General features: G+C 46.7%; 1 protein-coding gene across 4 annotated transcripts in view; it reads right to left on the reverse strand.

The window, feature by feature from the left end:
• LOC129829000 (MAGUK p55 subfamily member 3-like) overlaps nt 1-20,013 on the reverse strand; it is a 34,144-nt gene that overhangs the window by 13,835 nt on the left and 296 nt on the right. For all 4 annotated transcript variants that reach the window (XM_055890418.1, XM_055890399.1, XM_055890410.1 and 1 more), the window contains exons 2-7: nt 4,476-4,533; nt 4,103-4,221; nt 2,151-2,228; nt 1,506-1,586; nt 626-763; nt 300-381 (exon numbers count right to left, since the gene is read on the reverse strand). In XM_055890418.1, coding sequence (XP_055746393.1) covers nt 300-381; nt 626-763; nt 1,506-1,586; nt 2,151-2,228; nt 4,103-4,221; nt 4,476-4,512 — 535 coding nt within the window. In that variant the 5' untranslated portion in view covers nt 4,513-4,533. The remainder of the gene's footprint in view (nt 1-299; nt 382-625; nt 764-1,505; nt 1,587-2,150; nt 2,229-4,102; nt 4,222-4,475; nt 4,534-20,013) is intronic.

Here is a 20,013-nt window from a genome sequence, read left to right on the forward strand (position 1 = left end):
GCTGTAGCTGGATACAGGATGTTACCAATAAAATGTATAGCCACTGACATACTTTAGGCTACAGTATACCGCTGCACAGAAGGCCATATATGTTCAGACTTCTGATTATTTGTCTAAGTTACATCGTCTCGGTTAGCCTTGCTGGTAATATTATCTGAGCAGTCCATAGATCTCATTTGACAGAACAACGAAAACTCCCTGTCTTGTCTGTGCAAGTTCCCGAGGAAGGGGATGATGAATCAAGACGTATCAGACAGTATGGGTTAAGACCAGACACAGAGAGGGACAGAATCACTCACCACTCCGGTCTGCAGCTCCGCCCCTCATGATGCGGGCCACGATCACAGACCCTGTGGTCTCATCCCGTCTGATGGTGGCCCCCTGGGAACAGAGAGATGATTGTTTCCTCCTCCCAGGATTGTATCCTCATTCTTCCCATCTCTTTTCTCTTATTTTATTTGTTTCTTTACGATCAATCAATCAGTCAACACAGCACCAGTCCCACTTCCCACTTCCATATATATCTCCTCGTCCCCTCGTCCTCTCATCCTCGACCATTTTATCTCTTTCCCCAACATTGCCCTTTCCCCATCCCCCTGTCATCCTCTCTGTTACAATGGCTCACCAGTGGCTCCTTGTTCTTGACCAGTCTGACGATCTTCACTGACTCCTCCTCCAGCTCGTCCTCGAAGTCGTCAGGCAGCGGTGGCAACACGGGGTCAAAGTTCTTCTGAGCAACCGTGTCATGAACGGACAAAACTGCCTGATGAGAGACAGCAGAGAGAGAAGGATTAATGTTAGAATTGCAGAACTGCATTCTGGGCAGTGGTGTAAAGTACTTAAGTAAAAATACTTTAAAGTACTACTTAAGTAGTTTTTGGGGGGTATCTGTCTTTTAATTAATACATTCATAAAGAAAATTATGTACTTTTTACTCCATACATTTTCCCTGACATCCAAAAGTACTCTTCACAGTTTGAATGCTTAGCAGGACAGGTCAACGTTCACACACTTATCAAGAGAACCTCCCTGGTCATCCCTACTGCCTCTGATCTAGGGGACCCACTAAACACATGCTTCGTTTGTAAGTTATGTCTGATTTGGATCGTGTCCCCTGGCTATCTGTAACTTTTAAAACACTAGAAAATTTGGCCTTCTGCTTTGCTTAATATAAGGAATTTGAAATGATTTCTACTACTACTTTTGATACTTAAGTATATTTAAAAACAAATACTTTTAGACTTTTACAAGTAGTATTTTACTGGGTGACTTTCACTTTTACTTGAGTCATTTTCTATTAAGGTATCTTTACTTCTACTCAAGTATGACAATTGGGTACTTTTTCCACCATTGATTCTGAGTATACCAAATATTAGGAACACCTTTGAATACTCAGTGTACATAGAGATTGACATAGATCGAGCTATCCAATACATATGGATGCATGAATAGCCACCCCACCTTCCATAACCAGGTCTCTATGTGTCTATGGGTGTTTTGTTTACCTTGAGATGGGGGGACATCAACAGCTGTAGGAGTTCCTTCTCCTCAACACTCATTGGTCCACTCTGCAGCTCCTCTGCCACCTGCCAATCACAACAGAGCTGTCAGTCAGACCATGACCTCTGACCTGGAATAAACCTGTGTGTCCAACAGTGTGGGCTTGGGATATAACTGAAAAATATAGCCGATATATACTGAAAGTGTAGCAGACTATTAGCAGTAATAGTCTAGAATAGAATCAACAAATATAGATATATACTGTAGAGTTGTATGGCTGTTGCCTAAAGCAGCAAATATACAGTGTGTGCTTGCACACACAAATACACACACAGGAGAATAAGCAGCCAGGACTTATGGCTCAGCACTTTCCCACTTAACTGGCGCGAGGAGAGAGAGGAGAGGCAGGATGTGGAGAGAGTTTCATTAGTGTTGAGATGAATCAGCACTTTCAGACCACAACACATTACCGTACTGTAACTCTATAAATCTCCATACCTTTACTACCTGCATCTGCCGCTCCTCTGTCTCAGCAAACACACTGGGACTGATTCTATTGGACGGGCGCTTCACACTTCGGCAGTGTGTGTGGTGTGTGTGTGTTCCTTGTTTGTGTGTGTGTCTGTGTGCGTGTGCTTTGTTGAACTTACATCCTCAGCCAAAGAGGCGGCGCTGTGAAGGACAGGTGTAGGACTCTGGCGCTCGTACTGCCTCAGCTTCTCATGGATCTGCAACATGTAGCCAATCACCGGAGAGGTCAGGCAGGTCAAACACACACACACGCACACATACACAAATTTAACAACATAAGTGTACCGTAAATTCCATTAACATTGGCAACATTGCCACCCAGCAGGGGCCCAACTTTCACTGGGGATGGGGGAGGACATGCCTCCCCAAAATTCTGAATTTGCCTTTTTGTCCCTCTAGTTTAATAATTGGAATGTGATACAAAAAGAGGCATCGGTGTGCTTTAGGACCATGCGGATGCCTCCGAGCGGTCGGGTAGGCTGTTTCGAGTGTTTATCCAACTGGATAAAATAAATACTGTATATATATACTGTACCAGTCAAAGGTTTGGACACACCTACTCATTCAAGGGTTTTTCTTTACTTTGTCTATTTTCTACATTGTAGAATAATAGTGAAGACATCAAAACTATGAAATAACACATATGGAATCCTGTACTGACCAAAAAAGTGTTAAACAAATCAAAACATATTTTAAATTTGAGATCCTTCAAAGTAGCCACCCTTTGCCTTGATGACAGCTTTACACACTCTTGGCATTCTCTCAACCAGTTTCATGAGGTAGTCACCTGGAATGCATTTCAATTAACATTTCTTTCCTTCTTAATGTGTTTGAGCCAATCAGTTGTGTTGTGACAGACGATAGCCCTATTTGGTAAAAGACCAAGTCCATATTATGGCAAGAACAGCTCAAATATTCAAAGGGAAACGACAGTCCATCATTACTTTAAGACATGAAGGTCAGTCAATGCAGTCGCAAAAACCATCAAGATGAATCTGGCTCTCATGAGGACCGTCACAGGAAAGGAAGACCCAGAGTTACCTCTGCTGCAGAGAATAAGTTCAAGTAACAGACACATCTCAACATCAACAGTTCAGAGGAGACTGCATGAATCAGGCCTTCATGGTCGAATTGTTGCAAAGAAACTACTACTAAAGGACACCAATAAGAAGAAGAGACTTGCTTGGGCCAAGAAACACGAGCAATAGACATTAGACCGGTGGAAATCTGTCCATTGGTCTGATGAGTCCAAATTTGAGATTTTTGGTTCCAACTGTCGTGCCTTAGTGAGACGTAGAGTAGGTGAACAGATGATCTCCGCATGTGTGGGTCCCACCGTGAAGCATGGAGGAGGAGGTGTGATGGTGTGGGGGTGCTTTGTTGATGACACTGTCAGTGATTTATTTAGAATTCAAGGTACATTTAACCAGCATGGCTACCACAGCATTCTGCAGTGATACGCCATCACATCTGGTTTGTGCTTAGTGGGACTATTTATTTATCCAACATGACAATCACCCTAAACACACCTCCTGGCTGTGTAAGGGCTATTTGACCAATAGGGAGAGTGATGGAGTGCTGCATCAGATGACCTGGCCTCCACAATCACCCAAACTCAACCCAATTGAGATGGTTTTGGATGAGTTCAACCACAGAGTGAAGGAAAAGCAGCCAACAAGTGCTCAGCATTTGTGGGAACTCCTTCAAGACTGTTGGAAAAGCATTACCCATGAAGCTGGTTGAGAGAATACCAAGAGTGTGCAAAGCTGTCATCAAGGCAAATGGTAGCTACCTTGAAGAATCTCAAATGTAAAATATATTTTGATTTGTTTAACACTTTTTTGGTTACTACATGATTCCATATGTGTTATTTCATAGTTATGATGTCCTCAATATTATTCTACAAGAAAACAGTTCAAATAAAGAAAAACTCTTGAATGAGTAGGTGTGTTCAAACTTTTGACTGGTACTATTTATATATATATACATATATATATATATATATATATAGTTATGTCCCCCAGACTTCTAAAACCAACGTTTTGCCTCTGCCACCCAGTCTTATGTGTACCTTCATGAGGTAGCCCAGGCTCTTCTCACTGAAGACATCTTTGAGGAAGACCATGTCCTCCTTGTGGTTGGCATCAGGACGCAGCTGGGACGTCAGCAGGGCCAGAGTCTCGTGCAGGCCTGTGGAGAGGAGGGAGGGTGAAGGAACTGGGATCCGTCTTTGTTTACATCCTCAGATCCGACGGAGTAATGTAATATATAATGATAGATACCATTTAGCAGACGCTTTAATCCAAAAAGATTTTCAGTCATGCATGCATACATTTTACATAGGAGTGGTCCTGGGAATCAAACCCACTACCCTGGCCAACTAAGCCTGGGATTTCGATTTTGATGCACAAAGGTTGCAGCATGTGTGGTGTATTTAATCTTACCTGTGCCTGCTGAGAGGACCGGCATGGCTTCTTTCATGGGTCAGCAAAAGGGTGAGGTCTGGCAGAGAGAAGCAGAGAAAATGGATGAAAATAAGTCACATACTCCCTTTAGTTCTCTTGATCTCATACACACTGTGTTTTCCTGAAGAGGATGTCACTGGGTGAAAACTCTTTAAGGGCTTTGCAGGCAGTTTTAGGTGATCCTAAAAGTACTGCATACTCTAATGATGTGTGTATCTCAGTGTGTGTGTGTGTGTGTGTGTGTGTGTGTGTGTGTGTGTGTGTGTGTGTGTGTGTGTGTGTGTGTGCGTGCGCGTGCGTGTGCGTGCGCGTGCGCGTGCGTGTGCGTGTGCGTGTGTGTGTGTGTGTGTGTGTGTGTGTGTGTGTCTGGAACAGATGTGCTGGGATCTGGAGAGCGGTAGACTCTTAATGGTGCCAGTACATCCTCTATAGACAGGTGTGCGTGTGTGTGTGTGTGTGTGTGTGTGTGTGTGTGTGTGTGTGTGTGTGTGTGTGTGTGTGTGTGTGTGTGTGTGTGTGTGTGTGTGTGTGTGTGTGTGTGTGTGTGTGTGTGTGTGTGTGTGTGTGTGTGTGTGTTAACAAGATAGAGATGTAAAGTAGCGTGATACACTCTCAATGCGGGCACCATTCATCATATTGACTGCCAGCACCGTGTCCACCGTGCTGTGGGCAACAGGGTATTTTGGCATTTTATTAGGATCCCCATTAGCTGTTGCAAAAGCAGCAGCTACACTTCCTGGGGTCCACACAAAACATGAAACATTATACAGAACGACATAATACAGAACATCATTAGACAAGAACAGCTCAAGGACAGAACTACATACATTTTTAAAAAGGCACACGTAGCCTACATATCAATGCATACACACAAACTATCTAGGTCAAATAGGGGAGAGGCGTTGTGCCGTGAGGTGTTGCTTTATCTGTTTTTTGAAACCAGGTTTGCTGTTTATTTGAGCAATATGAGATGGAAGGAAGTTCCATGCAATAAGGGCTCTATATAATACTGTACGTTTTCTTGAATTTGTTCTGGATTTGGGGACTGTGAAAAGACCCCTGGTGGCATGTCTGGTGGGATAAGTGTGTGTGTCAGAGCTGTGTGTAAGTTGACTATGCAAACAATTTGGGATTTTCAACATATTAATGTTTCTTATAAAAAGAAGAAGTGATGCAGTCAGTCTCTCCTCAACTCTTAGCCAAGAGAGACTGGCATGCATAGTATTTATTTCAGCCCTCTGATTACAATTAAGAGCAAAATGTGCTGCTCTGTTCTGGGCCAGCTGCAGCTTAACTAGGTCTGTCCTTGCAGCACTGGACCACTGGACAATAATCAAGATTAGACAAAACTAGAGCCTGCAGAACTTGCTTTTTGGAGTGTGGTGTCAAAAAAGCAGAGCATCTCTTTAGAACGGCTAGACCTATCCCCATCTTTGCAACCATTGAATCTATATGTTTTGACCATGAAGGTTTACAATCTAAGGTAATGCCAAGTAATTTAGTCTCCTCAATTTGTTCAACAGCCACACCATTCATTACCAGATTCAGCTGAGGTCTAGCACATTTGTACCAAACGCAATGTTCTTAGTTTTAGAGACGTTCAGGACCAGTTTATTACTGGCCACCCATTCCAAAACAGACTGCAACTCTTTGTTATGGGTTTCGGTGACTTCATTAGCTGTGGTTGCTGATGCGTATATGGTTGAATCATCAGTATACATGGACACACATGCTTTGTTTAATCCCAGTGGCAGGTCATTGGTAAAAATAGAAAATAGTATAGGGCTTAGAGAGCTGCCCTGCGATACACCACACTTTACATGTTTGACATTAGAGACGCTTCCATTAAAGAAAACCCTTTGAGTTCTATTAGATAGATGGCTCTGAATCCACGACATGGCAGAGGTTGAAAAGCCATAGCACTTAAGTTTTTTCAACAACAGGTTATGGTCAATAATATCAAAGGCTGCACTGAAATCTAACAGTACAGCTCCCACGATCTTCTTATTATCAATTTCTTCAACCAATAATCAGTCATTTGTGTCAGTGCAGTACATGTTGAGTGCCCTTCTCTATAAGCATGCTCAAAGTCTGTTGTTAATTTGTTTATAGAGAAATAGCATTGTATTTGGTCAAACACAATTTTTTCCAACAGTTTGCTAAGAGCTGGCAGCAAGCGTATAGGTCTGCTGTTAGAACCAGTAAAGGCTGCTGCCACGCCCTGACCATAGTTTGCTTTGTATGTTTTATGTTTTGTTTGGTCAGGGTGTGATCTGAGTGAGCATTCTATGTTGTATGTCTGGTTTGTCTATTTCTATGTGTTTGGCCTGATATAGTTCTCAATCAGAGACAGGTGTTTTGCGTTGTCTCTGATTGGGAACCATATTTAGGTATCCTGTTTTGTATTGTGGGTTGTGGGTTATTGTCTATATGTTAGTTGCCTGTGTCTGCACTTTTGATATATAGCTTCACGTTCGTTTTGTTGTTTTTGTATAGTTTGTTTAGTGTTCTTCGTTTCATTAAAATTAGAAGAATGTATTCAAATTACGCTGCGCATTGGTCCTCCTCTCTTCCACATTACGACGAACGTGACAGAATAACCCACCATCAATGGACCAAGCAGCGTGAAATGGAGGAACAGCGCTTTGTGGAGAAATGGACTTGGGAGGAGATTCTGGACGGTAAGGGACCCTGGGCACAGGCTGGTGAATATCGCTGCCCAAAAGCTGAGCTGGAGGCAGCGAAAGCGGAGAGGCGGCGGTATGAGGAGGCTGCACGTAAGCGCGGCTGGAAGCCAGAGAGGCAGCCCCAAAAGTTCCTTGGGAGGGCGGGAACACGGGGAGTGTGGCTAAGCCAGGTAGGAGACCTGAGCCAACTCCCCGTGCTTACCGTGGAGAGAGAGCGACCGGGCAGGCACTGTGTTATGCAGAGATGCGCACGGTGTCCCAGGTGCGCAGGCATAGCCCGGTGCGGTACATAACAGCACCTCGTATCGGCCGGGCTAGATTGGGCATCGAGCCAGGTGCCATGAAACCGGCTCTACGCATCTGGTCACCAGTGCGTCTCCTTGGGCTGGGGACATGGCACCAGCCCTATGCATGGTGTCCCCGGTTCGCCAGCACAGCCCAGTGCGGGCTATTCCACCTCGCCGCACTGGCCTGGCTACGGGGAGCATTCAGCCAGGTAGGGTTGGGCAGGCTCGGTGTTGAGACCTGTAGTGCGCCTCCACGCTCCAGTTTATCCGGTGCCTTCTCCACGCACCAGTCCGCCTGTGACAGCCCCTCGCACCAGCCCAGTATCACCAGTGCCTACACCACGCCCCAGGCTTCCTGTGCGTCTCCAGAGCCCTGTACGCCCTGTTTCTCCTCCCCGCACTCGCCCGGAGGTGCGTGTCCCCAGCCCAGTACCACCAGTGCCGGCACCACGCACCAGGCTTATAGTGCGCCTCGGCAGTCCAGTATGCCCTGTTCCTTCTCCCTGCACTCGCCTTGAGGTGCGTGTCCCCAGCCCAGTACCACCAGTTCCGGCACCACGCACCAGGCCTACAGTGCGCCTCGGCATGCCTGAGCTGCCCGTCTGTCCAGCGCCGCCTGAGCTGCCCGTCTGTCCAGCGCCGCCTGAGCTGCCCGTCTGTCCAGCGCCACCTGAGCTGCCCGTCTGTCCAGCGCTTCCTGAGCTGCCCGTCTGTCCAGCGCCGCCTGAGCCGCCCGCCAGTCAGAAGCCGCCAGAGCCGCCCGCCAGTCAGGAGCCGCCAGAGCCGCCCACCAGTCGGGAACCACCAGAGCCGCCCGCCAGTCAGGAGCTGCCAGAGCCGCCTTTCAGTCCGGAGCTGCCTGTCAGTCCGGAGCTGCCCCTCAGTCCTGAGCTACCCCTCATTCCTGAGCTACCCCTCAGTCCTGAGTTACCCCTCAGTCCGGAGCTGCCCCTCAGTCCTGAGCTACCCCTCATTCCTGAGCTACCCCTCAGTCCTGAGTTACCCCTCAGTCCGGAGCTGCACCTCAGGCCGGAGCTGCCCCTCAGGCTGGAGCTGCCCCTCCGTCCAGTGGCGCCCTCTAGGATGGTCTTCAGTCCGGGACCCGCTGCAAGGGTCCCCGCTCCAGAGGCGCCACCAAAGCGGGTTATGACTATGGTGGAGTGGGGTCCACGTCCCGCGCCGGAGCCGCCAGCGCGGACAGATGCCCACCCAGACCCTCCCCTATAGGTTTAGGTTTGAGGCTGGAGTCCGCACCTTGAGGGGGGGGCTACTGTCACTCCCTGACCATAGTTTGCTTTGTATGTTTTATGTTTTGTTTGGTCAGGGTGTGATCTGAGTGGGCATTCTATGTTGTATGTCTGGTTTGTCTATTTCTATGTGTTTGGCCTGATATGGTTCTCAATCAGAGACAGGTGTTTTGCGTTGTCTCTGATTGGGAACCATATTTAGGTAGCCTGTTTTGTATCGTGGGTTGTTGGTTATTGTCTATATGTTAGTTGCCTGTGTCTGCACTTTTGATATATAGCTTCACGTTCGTTTTGTTGTTTTTGTATAGTTCGTTTAGTGTTCTTCGTTTCATTAAAATTAGAAGAATGTATTCAAATCACGCTGCGCCTTGGTCCTCCTCTCTTCCACATTACGACGAACGTGACAGCTGCTTTACCACTCTTGGGTAGCGGAATTACTTTGGCTTCCCTCCAGGCCTGAGGACAAAGACTTTCCTCTAGGCTCAGATGAAAAATATGACAGATAGGAGTGTCTATAGAGTCAGCTACCATCCTCAGTAGCTTTCCATCTAAGTTGTCAATGCCAGGAGGTTTGTCAGTATTGATCGATAACAGTCATTTTTCCAACTCTCCCACACTAACTTTACAAAATTCAAACTGCTTTTCACTGCTTTTCTTTCATTATTCCTTTTTTTTATACATAAATATAATTGCTCACTGTTTGTCGTGGGCATTTCCTGCCTAAGTTTGCCCACTTTGCCAATGAAGTAATCATTAAAATAATTGGCAACACCAAATGGTTTTGTGATGAATAAGCCATCTGATTCGATGAAATATGGAGTTGAATTTGTCTGTCTGCCCATAATTTCATTTAAAGTACTCTAAAGTTTTTCCCATCATTCTTTATATCATTGATCTTGGCGTCATAATGAAGTTCCTTCTTCTTTTTGTTGAGTTTAGTCACGTAATCTCTCAATTTGCAGTAAGTCAGCCAGCCAGAGGTACAGATGGACTTAGTAGACACTCCCTTTGCCCCATCTCTTTCAACCATACAGTGTTTCAATTCTGCATCCATCCTTAGAGCCTTAACAGTTCTATGGCGAAGGAAGATTTGTGTGTGTGTGTGTGCGTGTGTGTGTGTGTGCGTGTGTGTGTGTGTGTGTGTGTGCGTGTGTGTGTGTGTGTGTGTGTGTGTGTGTGTGTGTGTGTGTGTGTGTGTGTGTGTGTGTGTGTGTGTGTGTGTGTGTGTGTGTGTGTGTGTGTGTGAATCTGTCCTTTCTGCTTCGTCTGTCAACTAACACCAACAACACAACCACATCCATTACACTCAAGTCTGCTGTCAGCTGTGGGAGAATCATGACGATCTACCCCTTTAAACAGCCATTCCTTCACTGTCAAACTAACAATGAATGCCCATAAAGCTCCCTGGTCTCTTGGCAGGGAGAATTACGGCATTTCCTGGACGAAGCAAAATGCTTATAAAAACGAAATAGAGCCCTCAAAATATACCAAATACTACACATACTGAAACTGGAACATTCTCCCAAAACAGATGTTATATTGTGCTTAATTCTTAGATCCACAATCTGCAATTCTGAGTACAGTACCCTCTTAGAGAAGAACGACCATCTAGTTCTCCCTAGAACCCTTCCGGTAGGGTTCTTTATAGAACGCCCTGTATATGGTTCTACCTAGAACCTTCTATGAAGGGATCTACCAATAACCATTTGATCATCTAAAGGTTATTCCTAGAACCCTCTATGAAGGGTTTTACCGAGAACCCTTTTATCTTGGGAGGGTTCTTACTAGAACCCTCTATGAAGGGTTTCACCAGCCTTTCAAATGAAATGATTTATGACAATACTGTACATTACATATATCATGAGGCCTTTCTTTGAGGGCCTACTGTAGTTATACCCTAACCCAGTGGTTCCCAAACTGTGGGGCGCGCCCCCCTATAACTCTTGAAAGTCGTAATAGTAGAATGCACAAGGCGCAATTTTGAAATTGGGTAATTCATCATCAGTTTTCTTCTTGTCATGTCAGTCATTGCATACCTTAGAGAGCTATTTATAACTTGTCTGAAATGCCCAGATCAACTAGCCCAGGTCAGTTCATGTTTTTTAGCTAGGTATTTTAGCACATAGATTTTGTTACAGTGTTTCAGTTACTCAAATATCACATGAATTCACAGGCCTGCAAGTAACAATGTATAGAATTTCAAGAAAATTTGCTTTAAACCTGCGAAATGTGCTTGTGCCCATAGAAATAGACGTCGTGCACGTGCATGGAGGGCGCGGGATGTTCCACAACGCTGGAAGGGGGTCCTAAGTGAAAAAGTTTGGGAACCCCTGCCCTAACACAGTGGTGTTAGAAAACTCCTGGTTTACAGGCTACATCAGGCCTGCAAGTAACATTATGCTGGCTTGCAAAGTGATGTTTAATTCCTATTGAAATCCAGCCAGAGTTAGGATATCCAACAAGTGGAGTTTTAAATCACCTACAATCTCTATTCAGAATGGTAGAAAAGATTGAAAACTGAGACTACCTCAATCACCTAAACTGTAAAAAAAAAAAAAAAAAAAAACCTCAGTAATGGGTGCAACAAGTCCGATTGGATTAGTTTAGAAAAATGTATGCTCTTTATCTTGGTGTAGCATAAAATGTATCAATCAATCAATGTACATGCAAACACACAGACATCAAAACAAACAATTCTGAAAATCACCCTGCAATAGAGCATGCTGGGACATGTAGAACCCTTCTTGCTTTCCAAAGAATGATCAGAGAACCCTTGTCTTCCAAAAGGGGTTTTTCATATCAAAACGGCTCTTGGTAGAACCCTATCCCTCATACAAAAAAAGTACTGATTCCAAAACAGCATCAGCATATTTCTCCCAGTTCCCCCAGCCCTCTCTCTTCCCCCTCTCCTCCTGGTGTAACCCAGGCATACGGTACAATAAGGTACGGTAAGGCAGTGTGATGGACAGAGTGCAATCTTACACCAGGCCTTCAATCCCCATCTTCACTCCTCTTTATGCACGCCATCTTTTATCCTGCCTTCACATCACAGACAGCCACCCAGTATACACCCTCCCTGACTACTGGTTCCCAAATGGCACCCTATTCCTTATATAGTCCACTACTTTTGACCACAGCCCTATGGGCCCTGGGTGAAAGTAGTGCACTATTGGAATAGAGTGCCATTTGAAATGCATAGCTAGATTGTGGGGGGGCGTAGTGTCACTGTACTGTAGACGATATTCGGCCACTGTTGCCAGCAAGGCCAGTGTTAACACTGATGCCACCACTACAGCCACAGCTGATTTATTACCAATGAAATGCTATTGAAATTCAACTAACAGCTTTCAAGGCTTGATTAAACAACAATTACCACATATGCGAGTGCATCTTACACATCCAAATGACACCTATTAGACTCATCAAAACACAGACACACACACAGACTCAGAAACAATGAAAACAAAGGCAGATCCACCCAGTCGCACTCACACTCACAGATGCCAAGCCGAAGGCAATTTGGAAGGCAGGCACTTCAAACAGTGAAGCTACAAAGGACTTGACTTGTTCAAGCAAAACACAGAATCCTCAGCATCAACTCAGCCAACCAGCCAGACAGAGAGATACAGGGAGGGGAGAGAGAGAGTGTGAGAGAGAGTGTGAGAGAGAGAGAGAGTGTGAGAGAGAGAGAGAGAGAGAGAGAGAGAGAGAGAGAGAGAGAGAGAGAGAGAGAGAGAGAGAGAGAGAGAGAGAGAGAGAGAGAGAGAGAGAGAGAGAGAGAGAAGCACAACTAACTGCAAGAGATGGAGCTGGAGGGGGAGAGGGGGAAGAAGGAGGTAGGCGGCAGACAAAGTGGATGGAGAGATTGATGGAGATGTTTGTCACTCACCTGCGAGGGCGTTGATGCTAGACGGCCATGTCAAACAAAATAAAACAAAGTACAGGGTTGGATAACAATGCACTGCACTGTTCTCTCTCCTGCAAAGGACTGACACATCAACGGCCCGCTTTAACATCTCTATTGGCAGAAACTGAGCCTCCACTTGTGGTAACGGTTATACAGCATAATACATGTGATGTATATAAGCTGTTTGATGTATTTGATGTTTCATAAGGACAACCACGGTTTAAGCAGGTACAATCATAGCTCTTTACAGGTGCAGTGTTGTAACCGAGGGTGTATTCTCCTATCCGAGTGTGCTCCAGATCCTTCCTCACCGTGCTGCTGCGATGCTACGTAACTACAGCAGGCTTGACTCCTACCGAGACAGCAACCAGCTCATGAATTACGAACAGAGAGACTGAAACAGCGGCAGAGGGTTGGAGAGATGAGAGAATAAGGAGGTGAGGAGGGAGGGAGGATGGAGGCCTCTTTCGAGTTCTGTATCTCCTGTGAGAATAGAAACTTCTATTCCCAAGTGCCACACCACAAGAGCGGACATTTTTCACTACGAAGCTGAAGACAAGAAGAGGAAACATGAACACAATTCTTCCTTGGAGACGCACCAGAATGACAGTTGGTAACAATCTAACCGAAGCAGTAGGCCCTATACTGTCTTGGAAAAGCCCAGCACGAGAGCATTCTTAGAAATACCACAGTTGGCAGCAGTCTTGCTGATGCAGTATACTTAAGCAATAAGGCGCGAGGGGGTGTGGTGTACGGCCAATATACCACGACTAAGGGCTGTTCTTATGCACCATGCAACGTGGAGTGCATGGATACAGCCCTTAGCCCCCAATGTGCCGTATTGCTATTGTAAACTGGTTACCAATGTAATTAGAGCAGTAAAAATAAATGTTTTTTCATACCCGTGGTAATCGGTCTGATAGACCATGGCTGTCAGCCAATCACCATTCAGGGCTCTAACCAGTTTATAACTCGTGACAAAACCCAGCATGAGAGCTACCACATCAACATTCACTTACATCTATTATACGTGCCTATTACCTACGATGGGTACGTATCCTTTTAAAAGTTCCCCACCTCCCTCTAACCGCTCCTTTGAACAGCAGAATCAGTGGACGGCGACCAGAAATAGGGAGATCAAATGTTGATGTCTCATTTTCTCATGTGCAGAGACTGAGGTTAGTAAAGACAGGGTGTGAAGGCCTAATAAATCTAACCACAAAGACAGCCGAGAGAATGGGAGCGGCAGAGAGAAGAGAGGAAAGACAGGCTCACAGTGCCTCAACACACTTATCATGTTCTAAAATGAACATGTAAAAAAACATTCGTCACAAAGATACACAAAAATATGAAGATAGAAAAACAAAGGGCTTCTAAGACATGCACGCAGAAAGACAGCTGAGGACAGGACAGGGAAACATGCACACACAGAGAGACATGCACACACAGAGAGACATGCACACACACAGAGAGACATGCACACACACAGCTCCACGCAGGCCCACATAGTGCCTATGTAGGGAATAGGTATCGGTACCTTAGGTCGTGACCAGGCGATAATGAGGGTTTTGATTAGAGGCCTGGGTAGAGGCCTGGGTAAAGCCCTGGGTAGAGGCCTGGTTAGAGGCCTGGGTATACCTGACAACTCACAGGAGGCTGGTGAGGGGAGGACGGCACATAATAATGGCTGGAATGGAGTGAATGGAATAGTATCAAACACATTGAAACCATGGCAAGCATGTGTTTGATAAGTTCGATACCATTCCATTTATTCATTTCCAGCCATCACTATGAGCCTGTCCTCCCCAATTAAGGCTCAACCAGCCTCTTGTGCTGACAGCAAGGTTGTAACCTTGAGCTGGGCAGACCTGCCTCAGCCTCAGCCTCTCTCTCGGAACTACAGGGGTCTCCTTGTCTGACAGGCACCATACTGTGTGACAGGCACCATACTGTATGACAGGCACCATACTGTATGGTTGGCACCATACTGTATGACAGGCACCATATTGTGTGACAGGCACCATTCTGTATGACAGGCACCGTACTGTGTGAGAGGCACCATACTGTATGACAGACACCATGCTGTCTGACAGGCACCGTACTGTCTGACAGACACCATACTGTATGACAGGCAACATACTGTGTGACAGACACCATACTGTCTGACAGGCACCATACTGTATGACAGACACCATACTGTCTGACAGGCACTGTACTGTCTGACAGACACCATACTGTCTGACAGGCACCATACTGTCTGACAGACACCATACTGTCTGACAGGCACCGTACTGTCTGACAGACACCATACTGTATGACAGGCAACATACTGTGTGACAGACACCATACTGTCTGACAGGCACCGTACTGTCTGACAGACACCGTACTGTATGACAAGCACCATACTGTGTGACAGACATCATACTGTCTGACAGGCAACATACTGTGTGACAGGCACCATACTGCTCTAGAACCCCATCGCCCCAGGCAACAAGACACAGGGGTCATAGGCTAGAATGTGCCTCGGAAGAAACATCAGCAGGAACATTGTCATCATCTTCATCATTTTACCCATCAACCATATCAGAGACTACAATCCATACTATGGCATAGATTATAATGACTCTACTAGATTCTAGAGAATAAAACAACCACCATACAGGATAGGAGCAGTGTTAGCAGAGGACAAATTAGCAGAGGACCTTCCTAGGTGAATGATAAGCATGAATATATAGCATCTTTACAGCAGTGAGAGGAGCTTGGTCCCTCACTGCACATAACATAATGTTGTCTCTCTGAATCTGCTGGGAGGATGACATCACCGGCAGGGCAAGTTGCACAGTCCCATTGTGAGGTCATCAGAGAGAGAGGCACATCTAAGTAGGACCCGGGGGTGTGATGGAGACAGGAATAGGAGGAGGAGGGGGGCAGAGAGAAACAATGGGGGTGGGGATTCAATTTGAGACAGGTCCAGGGGACAGGGGACTAGGGACAGGGGCCGGGTTGACGGGGAAACAGGGTAGGGTGTCAACTGTAATAAAGCTAAGTGATCTATGGTTATAGAGTGTATCCCAAATGGCACCCTATTCCCAATTGGTACACTACTTTTGACCAGTGGGCCTTGGTGAAAAGTAGTGCAATATTAGGGAATAGGGTGTCATTTGGGACGCACACATAGACTGACAGAGCTCCCTATTGGCCAAACCAGTCTGAGGGCTTCAGGTATCTACATATCTCACTGTAACTGGGCTGTAGCCATCAAAAGATAGCTCCTGTCAAATACACTGACACAAATATTCTAGCAGCATTCTCGCAGTATTCTAGCAGTATTCTCACAGTATTCTCACAGTATTCTAGTAGTATTCTAGCAGTATTCTCACAGTATTCTAGCAGTATTCTCACAGTATTCTAGCAGTATTCTCGCAGTATTCTAGCAGTATTCTCGCAGTATTCTAGCAGTAATCTCACAGTATTCTAGCAGTATTCTAGCAGTATTCTCACAGTATTCTAGCAGTATTCTAGCAGTATTCTCACAGTATTCTAGCAGTATTCTAGCAGTATTCTAGCAGCACAGTGATACATCCTGCCAAAAGGATTCAAAGACACCACATAAACACCACGGCTTCTTATCTAACTCGCCAACGTCATATTTCCATTCCTACTGAGAAATCTTCACGATAAAATTGGCATTTCTCCTCAAATCAAGTTAAGCTTACACACACAAACATGCTCTTCTGCAAAACTCAGAACTCAGCCAATCGGATCCTAACCTCCAGAATGTCCACAGAGACGGCATCTATTAGTGACACCCAGTGGATTACTGCCAATATGGTGATTCATGCGTCAATGTATTGCCCTTTGGTTTACGGATGTAAATATGTTGAATGGACATTCTCATTCAGTTAGATGGACCCAAAGATTGAGATCACACAGAACAGGACTCACACAGCATTCCTGCTCAAATATGTACATAGTCATCAGCCAGTCTCTACGACCCTCCCACAGAACTTCTGTCTCTTTCCAAAACAAGCATCTCTCTCTCTCTCTCTCTCTCTCTCTCTCTCTCTCAGTCCCCAGCCATCCTTCCCTGCTCCCTGGAGTGGCCCTGCCTGACGTCAACAGGTTCAACAGCAGGAGACAATTGCACATGCTCCAGTGGGCCTCGCCTGCCTCGCTGCTATCAACAGACCCAACAACAAGACCCATCCGGGCCCAGCACCATTTGTTCCATCTCTATCAAAACTGCACCCATAAGAGCCCCTCAGGCAGGCTACTACAGTACAGCCACCGTATGTTACCTTTTTAGAGTGTTCCGTACTCCTCAACGTATGTTGCTGTTGTTGTTCTAGCGTTGCCACGGCAAAGGTCAGCGATTGCTGAGAGCACAGATTTCCTGGCTATACTAATGATGTTGGGTGAGAATACGGTACGAGGAGTGACTCAGAGTGCCGCTCCAGTGGATATACTGTACATAGACTGTACTGGAAAGAAGCACAGCTCTGTGACTTGCATCGCGTGATCATCTTCTTCCGATGACCACTGTTTCCTGTAAAGGCTCAACGTGATGCTTGTCTGACTGGTTCTTGGTGTGTCTCACCATTAATGAGATGTATACCAGGTGCAAGCGTCACCCTGCTTGCTTGCTTCCTCCTGATTCAGCTCATACCAAGGCTTGAACCAGGGACCTCCGCCTTGCAAACGCACTTGACCGCCTTCTGAAGCGTCTGACCAGTCACGCCAAGGGGGGAATCAAGTTGTTTGGCAGCGCACTATTTGGTAGTTAGCTTAGACAGGCACACACAAATCGGTGAGGGATGGGTGAGTCAAATGAAATGAGTGGTTTGACAGTCATCAACACGCCTTATAGTGGCAGGCAAGGTCGTATCGATCTCTTTCTCTCTCTCTCTCTCTCTCTCTCTCTCTCTCTCTCTCTCTCTCTCTCTCTCTCTCTCTCTTCTCTCTCTTCTTGTCCTCACCTTGCTCTCTGCAGGAGTTAGTGAGACGACTAGAAATGGTACCTGAGTATGGATTGGTATACACCAACAAGTTATTCTGTTGTCCTGCCATCCCAAGGAAGCGCGGCTGAAGCATATCATTGATTATTGGACTGAAGCTGCCTGGCACCACATTCCATTGATGTTAAAGGGTTGTAAACATGAGAAAGTGCAAATGAATCGTTTCCTCATTAGGAACAAAAAGAGCTCTTTGGTCAAAAGGTCAGCCGACACATTATAAAACAGCATTGGCCACTACTCTAAAAGCAAATAAAGAAAACATATCTGTTTTAACAGATTACCGGTTGGAGAAGGACGCGTTCGCGGTTTGGGTCAACACTGTCTGTCCCACTTTTAGGGTCAAATGCTTCCATTCTGAGCCTGTGGGTTTACATTATACATGTGGTGGGAAGTGACATTTACAAAGCAGGCACCAAATGCTATGTAGCAGGCACCAAATGTTATGTAGCAGGCACCAAATGTTATGTAGCAGGCACCAAATGTTATGTAGCAGGCACCAAACGTTATGTTGCAGGCACCAAATGTTATGTAGCAGGTACCAAACGCTATGTTGCAGGCACCAAATGTTATGTAGCAGGCACCAAACGTTATGTAGCAGGCACCAAATGTTATGTAGCAGGCACCAAACGTTATGTTGCAGGCACCAAATTCTGTAGAGAGGGGCATGATGCCAATACCAAATAGCTTCTAACTCAGTGTGACAGCACATCAACATTCTACACAACAGCCAGTGAGTGGGTGATGACACGCAGTGCATACAAACTCTAAAATCAGCGAGTGATGACAAACCTACTGCACCCACGTACACCTGCCACCACACGGACTAAGTGATGAACAGCTTCTCACTGACAGCCCTGAGCAATAATGAGGTTAGACTGTGTCTTGTCTGAAACCTCTGCTCTACTGGCTGCACAGACACACAACGGATCCACTGTTACTAAACACCACTGACAGCAGCGGTTACCATACTTGGACAAGGTCCAAATGTGTCTTTCACACGCAACACACCGTTACCCTCACTACTAGCCCCTCAATCTTCCTCTAATCGACATGCATTTTACAGCAGCTGGGACATGGACCTTGGCAAACAGTCAAAAACCCTGTCTCTTTTGTACAATCACACACACAGACATGCACACACATGCGCATAAACTCAAGCGCGCGCACACACACACCACTCACATGCGAACGCGCACACGCACACACACGCGCGCGCGCGCGCGCACACACACACACACACACACACACACACACACACACACACACACACACACACACACACACACACACACACACACACACACACACACACACACACACACACACACACACACACACACACACACACACACAGGGAGGTGACAACATCAGGAATCTCATGTTGAGAACCCATAGCAGAAGTAGCAGTGCGGTCCAGGGAATCCAAATATCATTAAGTAATAAGGAGGAAAACCTTCTGTGTTAACATTTCACATCCTCCTTGCTGCATGGTGTCAGTCAAGCACACCCCGCCCCTCTCCCCTCCTCTACCACGCACTTAAACATCCACACCGTTCTAATGGCCAGGCAGGCTCACTTGCTGGGAGCTCCCTCTATTTCAGCTTTTTCCTCTCTTCCTCTCCCTCTTTCCATTCCCACTTCCTCTCTCTGCCTAATCCGCCCTCTCTCCCTCTTCCTCCCTCCTTCTGCCATCCTCCGCCCTCTCCCCCTCTTCCTCCCTCCTTCTGTCATCCTCCGCCCTCTCTCCCTCTTCCTCCCTCCTTCTGCCATCCTCCGCCCTCTCCCTCTTCCACCCTCCTTCTGTCATCCTCCGCCCTCTCTCCCTCTTCCACCCTCCTTCTGTCATCCTCCGCCCTCTCTCCCTCTTCCTCCCTCCTTCTGCCATCCTCCGCCCTCTCCCCCTCTTCCTCCCTCCTTCTGCCATCCTCCGCCCTCTCCCTCTTCCTCCCTCCTTCTGCCATCCTCCGCCCTCTCCCCCTCTTCCTCCCTCCTTCTGCCATCCTCCGCCCTCTCCCTCTTCCTCCCTCCTTCTGCCATCCTCCGCCCTCTCTCCCTCTTCCACCCTCCTTCTGTCATCCTCCGCCCTCTCCCTCTTCCACCCTCCTTCTGTCATCCTCCGCCCTCTCTCCCTCTTCCACCCTCCTTCTGTCATCCTCCGCCCTCTCCCCCTCTTCCACCCTCCTTCTGCCATCCTCCGCCCTCTCCCTCTTCCTCCCTCCTTCTGCCATCCTCCGCCCTCTCTCCCTCTTCCTCCCTCCTTCTGCCATCCTCCGCCCTCTCCCTCTTCCTCCCTCCTTCTGCCATCCTCCGCCCTCTCTCCCTCTTCCACCCTCCTTCTGTCATCCTCCTCTCTCTGCAGTGCTACGGTGCTCCG

Source organism: Salvelinus fontinalis, chromosome 2 (genome assembly GCF_029448725.1).
Source record: "Salvelinus fontinalis isolate EN_2023a chromosome 2, ASM2944872v1, whole genome shotgun sequence".
Classification (NCBI taxonomy): Eukaryota; Metazoa; Chordata; class Actinopteri; order Salmoniformes; family Salmonidae; genus Salvelinus; species Salvelinus fontinalis.